The 6385-nt window shown below is 42.5% G+C and overlaps 1 protein-coding gene across 1 annotated transcript; it reads left to right on the forward strand.

The window, feature by feature from the left end:
- Positions 1-1658: 1658 nt before the first annotated feature.
- On the forward strand, positions 1659-4537 carry LOC139646896 (toll-like receptor 1). The gene is made up of 2 exons (XM_071522675.1): positions 1659-1758; positions 3809-4537. The coding sequence occupies exon 2, from the start codon at positions 3812-3814 to the stop codon at positions 4535-4537; it is 726 nt and encodes a 241-aa protein (XP_071378776.1). The 5' UTR covers positions 1659-1758; positions 3809-3811.
- Positions 4538-6385: the final 1848 nt, after the last annotated feature.

The following is a 6385-nucleotide window of genomic DNA, read 5'->3' on the forward strand; positions in this document are numbered from 1 at the left end:
CTTGTTCCGGCTGCTCTAAAGAGTGCCAGAGTCAAGCCTCTATTTAAGAAACCTTCCCTCGACCCTGCTGCTATCCATAACTACAGACCTGTATCTCTTCTCTCCTTTCTATCCAAAACCCTGAGGCGAGCAGTTTCCAATCACCCCTCTGTATCTCTCCCAGAATGATCTCCTGGACCCGCTTCAATCCAGTTTCAAGGCTTATCACTCTACCGAGACTGCTCTCCTTGCTGTCACAGAGGCTCTCCACACTGCCAGGGTTTCATCTTCAACTCTCGTCTGTCCTTGTACTCCTTGACTTGTCTGCTGCTTTTGATACAGTTAACCACCAAATCCTTCTCTCCATCCTATCTGAACTGGGCATTACTGGATCTGCGCACTCCTGGTTTGCATCCTATTTGGCTAACCACTCATACCAGGTCTCTTGGAGAGGATCTCTGTCCAGACCTTGCATACTTAATACCAGCGTCCCTCAGGGCTCAGTCCTGGGGCCCCTGTTGCTCTCTCTGTATACTAAATCCCTCAGCCATGTAATCTCCTCTCATGGCTTCTCCTATCACTCTTATGCTGATGACACTCAACTCTACCTCTCTTTCTCCCCCTCAGAAACCCAAATTGATGGGCGCATCTCCGCATGTCTTAAAGACATCAGTGCTTGGATGTCTGTGCACCACCTCAAGCTCAATCTTTACAAGATGGAGCTACTCTTTCTCCCAGGGAAAGACTAGGAGAAACCTCTCCATCACCATTGAGAACACCATTGTGTTGCCCTCTCAGACTGCCAAGTACCAAGGGGTGATCCTGGGCAACCAGCTGTCCTGCTCTGCCTACATTGCAGCGACAACCTGCTCCTGTATGTTCTCCCTCTATAACATCCGCAAAATACACCCGTTTTTATGAGGGAAGCGGCACAACTCCTGGTACAGGCACTTATAATCTCCTGCCCGCCTCCCCCCTGAAAATCACAATATTTTGGCGGGACGGTATCACAATATTATATTTTGGATATTGCCCAAGCCTAGTCGGGATGTAAAGAGAATTTCAACAAATATAATAATTTGATATATTAATATTATTATTTAGTAGTGAATCAGTGAAATAACAAATGTTTGTCCAATTCACAACATTTTTATGATGTGCATTTTGGTAGAGTTGTCATAGGTGCGTACTTGCTCCCACCCCGAATGTGATGTAAATTCAATATGGCTGTCATGGTAATAAAGTCTATACCTGAACATAAGGATCAGAAGGGTCCTCAGCCACACATTGACTAAGATTTTGGGGAGATAGAAAAGTAGGTTACACCTCTAATGAATCTAATTTGCTTCGCCTCCATACCCCACAACTCTCTCCAGCAAAGCTTCTTACTCTCTACACTTTCCCACTGACCCTGGTTTGTCCGAGAGACAGCCACACCCGCTTCTTCCTGCCAATGCATTTGCTCCACAATTATCTTTCTTTTCCCCGACTGACTTGCCCTACTCCTGGTGGCCAGCCCTAAGCCTCCGTGCCCTTATTGCACCTGCCCTACAATCCATTTTTGTCCCACTTCGTCCCCCAACACAATAGACATGTAAGGGATAATGCCCAACGAGGTGTCCATTATCAGGAATTAATGGACGACGGGGAGGCCAGAACTGCGTTTGGTCATTGAAGACCAAGAGAAGTACAGAATGGCTGTGAGGAGGATCAACAGTGTTTCTAAGAGTAAAGTGTGGCTGCACCCACTCTGGCTTAGAGCAGTGATCCATTTAGTCGGTATGACATTTATTTTTGTTATGTCAATTTTTACTTCATATATGATGAATAATAAGGAGATAAACCCTAATGGTGTTAGGTCATTACCCATTTTAATTTTCTACTGTTCAGATTTCTACTGTTCAGATTTCTACTGTTCAGATTTTCCCCAAACCAATGAGTGACTGACATGCTGCCACTCTGACGTTATTTTCAGTTACACTGATGCTGGGTGTATTTACTAACTTTACCAAGAATGTCGGCCGTTTTTGACAAAAATATCATAGAAAATATGTTGGTTAAGGAATGATTTCAACAAATATTATTCTGCCGAAATGGCAATGAAAGACCATTGCACGAACAGTTCAAACTTTAGTCCCGCCCACAAAGCCGCTGATTGGCCTGATCATTATTCCGATCGAGAAATCGCCGTCACCAGATCGAGAAATCGCCGTCACCAGACTCTCTGAATCGTGCGACCAAATCTGAACAGTGAGCGGGTTGCGGTTCAGGAGTCTGGAACCAGGCTGGAAGTACTTGAGCTGTTATAAACAAATAGGCCCCAGTGGTAACCCTAATATCAAACTGTACCAGTTTGATATTAGGGTTTAGAAGATTCTGATATCTTCTATCCTTTCAGCCAACAAATTCATTTCTGATCATTTTTTCACAGTTGCTGCCGCTAGACACTTCAATACTTGGTTATGTCACCAATGTGTTTCATCCTTGAGACAGACTCATTTACATCCTGACAAAATTGGTCTAAGTGACCTTATTCACATGGTGACCATTTTGAAGACTTGGGGTGGAAACCAGTGGTGGAAAGAGTACTAGAATGTCCTACTCAAGTAGAAGTATTGTTACTTTATTGATTTCTTTCTTAAGTAGAAGTAAAAATTGTGGTGGAAAATTTTACTGAGGTAAAAGTAAAAAGTAACTAATTTAAAATGTTCTTAGAAAAGAGAATGTTGTTAGAGATCTTTCCCATGCAATTTTAAATGGACGAGAATACAGCGTTCAAACTAGATTGGAAATTGGAATATTTGGAGAATACAAAATAAAGTGCACAAAGTAAAGCCAGATTACTCTTTTCTTCTTTGCTGACTGTGCTACTTCAATGTGAGGCTAACCGTTAACCCAACCCCCTCCGTAACCCTTTTGTGCAGAGAATGCTTAATCCTCTCTCTTTTTGTGAACAGAGCACATATTTGCATTTTAAGACTTTTTGTTTTTCTCACAAAATTTCAGGAGACCAGGTGTTATGTATGACACACACATGCGTGGTGGTGAATCTGTTAAATGATACGTTTGTCCAAACGTTTGTAGGATGTGCATCTTGGTACACAACAGTAGCTGGGCTGTACTAGCTTTTGGATTTGGGGGATTATGGGAAGATGGTACAATAGGTTACGACTCTAATGAATCTAATTTGGTCTGCCTCCATACCTCACAGCCCCCTCCAACAAAGCTTCTTCCTCTCTACACTTTCCCACTGACCCGGTTTGTCCGAGAGACAGACTTAGCACACCCGTTCCCTCCTGCCAATGCATTTGCTCTACAACCATCTTTCATTTTCCTGACTGACTTGCCATACTCCTTAATGTTTGCCCTGTGACCAGCCATAAGACTCCATGCCCTTATTGCACCTGCCCTAAAATATACCATTTCCATTAGCCTATTCCTTATCCATTTTTGTCCCACTTCATCCACACAATAGACATTAGGCACCTAATTATTATGTCTTTAGACTCTGTCAGCATCATCCCTAATCTTTGTGCATTTGAACTCCTCTGCTAGGCTAGTTCCAAGATAAATTTCCCATACAAAGCCACATTGCTGAATCATTGTAGGATTCCAAGCCATTTTCTATTTGCTAACCAGCCTTTCTTACTTCTCTACCGTTGATATACTGTAGGTATCTCGCATTCTGTCAAGGGTTATCTAAATAGTTTTAAATACATTTTTGAGCTGTACTAACATAATAAAAAGTATCATTGTAGCCTACAGTATCTTTGTTGCATTGACTGCATTTATACACTATTAGGTTCTAACCTGTTTTTGTCTCTCTTAGATAATGGAATCTACCAATTTGCTTGAGCTTAGTGACAACTTTGGGTCAAACCACGTTGTCCCTCTGCCTCCCTCAAGTTTCCCCCATGTCCCTCCCACACTGAGAGAGGGGGAGCTTTACCACGTCTTCATCAGCTACAGCAGTACTGACTATCGCTGGACCCACTCCCTCATCAACAAGCTGGAGTCCTGCGGCCTGCAGGTCTGCTACCATGAGCGTGACTTCATCCCCGGCCGCACCGTGTTGGAGAACATGTCCGACTGCATCCAGGAGAGCCAGAAGGTCCTGCTGGTCCTCAGCCCGGAGTTTGTGAGGAGCCGCTGGTGTCTCCTGGAGGCCAACATGTCTCTGTTCAGAGACTGCCTGGAGAGGAAGCCCATGGTGCCAGTGCTGCTGGAGCCAGGAGTCTCTGTTCCTCTCCACCTCTGCCACCTCACCTACCTGGAGGCCAGGGACCCAGACTTTATCAGTAAGGTGCTCAAGGTGCTCTGCACCCCCAACCAGCAGCTTCAAGGGTCCACTGTGGTGCCCTTCCAGCCTCCTTCTATCTACAACGGGAAGGCCCTGCAGCCTTTGATTGCTGTCAATGAGGAGGGACTCCAGAAATGGGACGCTGGTCAGTTCAGTGAGATGGAGGTGCCGGATCAACTGCGTTTGGTCATTGAGGACCAAGAGAAGTACAGAATGGCTGTGAGGAGGATCAACAGTGTTTCTCAGAGTAAAGTGTGACTGCGCCCACTCTGGCTTAGACTAGTGATCTATTTAGTCGGTATGACATTTATTTCTGTTATTTCATTTTTTACTTCATATATGATGAGTAATAAGGCAATAAACCCTAATGGTGTTAGGTCATTACCCATTTTAATTTTCCTCTGTGCACCATTGGGATTGGTCATTCAGATTGGTCTCTGGAAGAGGGATGATGAGATATATATTTTGAGGGAGATGCAGAAAGCTGTAGGTGAAGCAAACACAATCCTTTCTGAGGAGAAAGTGTTAATGGGCTGTCAGTCCAGAACCAAAATCTATCTGGTCTATGTTTGTCTGGATGGGTGCAGACGTGAATTTGAAGAAACATTTTCTGAGCAGCTCTGTGCTGAGGAAATGTTTCAAAGAGCTCTGGTCTTCTTCTCATCAGGATACGCCTGCTGCCTGGCCAAAAGACACTTTCCCTTTCCCCAACCCAGCTGCACTGGTCACCTAGAGGGAGGAGTGTGTTTCTGCCAGTATGTCTCCCAGCAGCTGAGCAGGGAAGAGTGGAAGTAGGAGTAGCTGAGGACAGTCATAAAATCTATGAACTTCCAAACCCCTGTAATCTCCTGATAACAGTTAATGTATGGGCCAAATTGTGCTAACAAGTCTCATAATTTGTTTTAACATGCAGGGAGTTTCAGACTTGTGGGGTAATTCAGACTGTTTTAAGTAATTGTCAATCTCAAAAAAGTATACTAAATTAACTTTCAGACATTTTCTGTAATTGTCAGAATTTCTGGCATTCATTGTACTGTCCAATGTGATAAAACCCACCTACCCAACACCAAAGTAGACCAAACAAACCCTAAAAAGTATTTGCAACTATTATATGACTCAGGTGTTTGTCAGCATAGTTTTATCAACTGAGCCGACAGTTCAAACTGGAGAGCAACAGGCATTCTGTGGCAGAGTGATGCAACAAGCAAAAAGTTGCCATTAAAGGTGCAGTAACTTCATTGACTTCATCCATAGCAGTCCTTCACAAGCCAGAAAGCAGAGTATCTCTTTAACAAAGCTAAAAGCAGCGTAGTGAGGATGTTTTGCATTCGCTACTTCCTCACTGTACTTTTGGTTCTTGCTGATCCACACAGTAACATCACTCTACCATACATTTACTTCAAATTACTTTATAATGAACAGGTATGGATGTACATTTGGTGCATTTTATTCTTTTAGTGAAGCTACAGTAATCATCCTTTAACAGAACACAATAATATAACAGGTTTTTGTTGATTACAAAAGTAACAGAGGGGGAAAAAAAGAAAGCTTGTATGCTATGCACCAGAGTTTCCATTTTCCATTTTAGTTGCTTCACTGATGGTCATCTTTATGCTGATATGTACATATACTGCATGGCTGGGTTATGTAGCCTATATGTTTTCATATATTTTACCTAATTACTTTTTCATAACTGTCTTTAGCAACAGGTTTAAAGTGATACTTGTTTATGTATGATTAGCTGTATTTAGAGAAAGTCACTGAATGATATAGTGCTGATGATTCCACAAGGAGTGAAATTATATTGCATATCAGGTACATGTTATAATGTGACATCATACATGAAATTCAACTTAACCTTTGCTTTGGTTTAATGTAAAGGAATTGTGTAAACTGTGATCAACCAAACCTCAAGAATAATGTGTTTTTGTGTATTAGCAGGTCAATGACTTTTGGGTTATTTCAAAAATACGCTAAAATTACTTTTGCAATACAGGCATGTTGATCATCCATCAGTTCAAGACACATGACCTAAATAGTTTTCTCTTCCCTGTGAATTAACATAAAGTAATGTGTGTATTTCTGAATTTCTTGGGAGATAACAGT

The sequence above is a fragment of the Centroberyx affinis genome, unplaced genomic scaffold (assembly GCF_046629955.1).
Source record: "Centroberyx affinis isolate AG114_WGS23_722 - 3 ecotype Tasmania unplaced genomic scaffold, CSIRO-AGI_Caff_v1 ptg001013l_1, whole genome shotgun sequence".
NCBI classification, from domain to species: Eukaryota; Metazoa; Chordata; class Actinopteri; order Beryciformes; family Berycidae; genus Centroberyx; species Centroberyx affinis.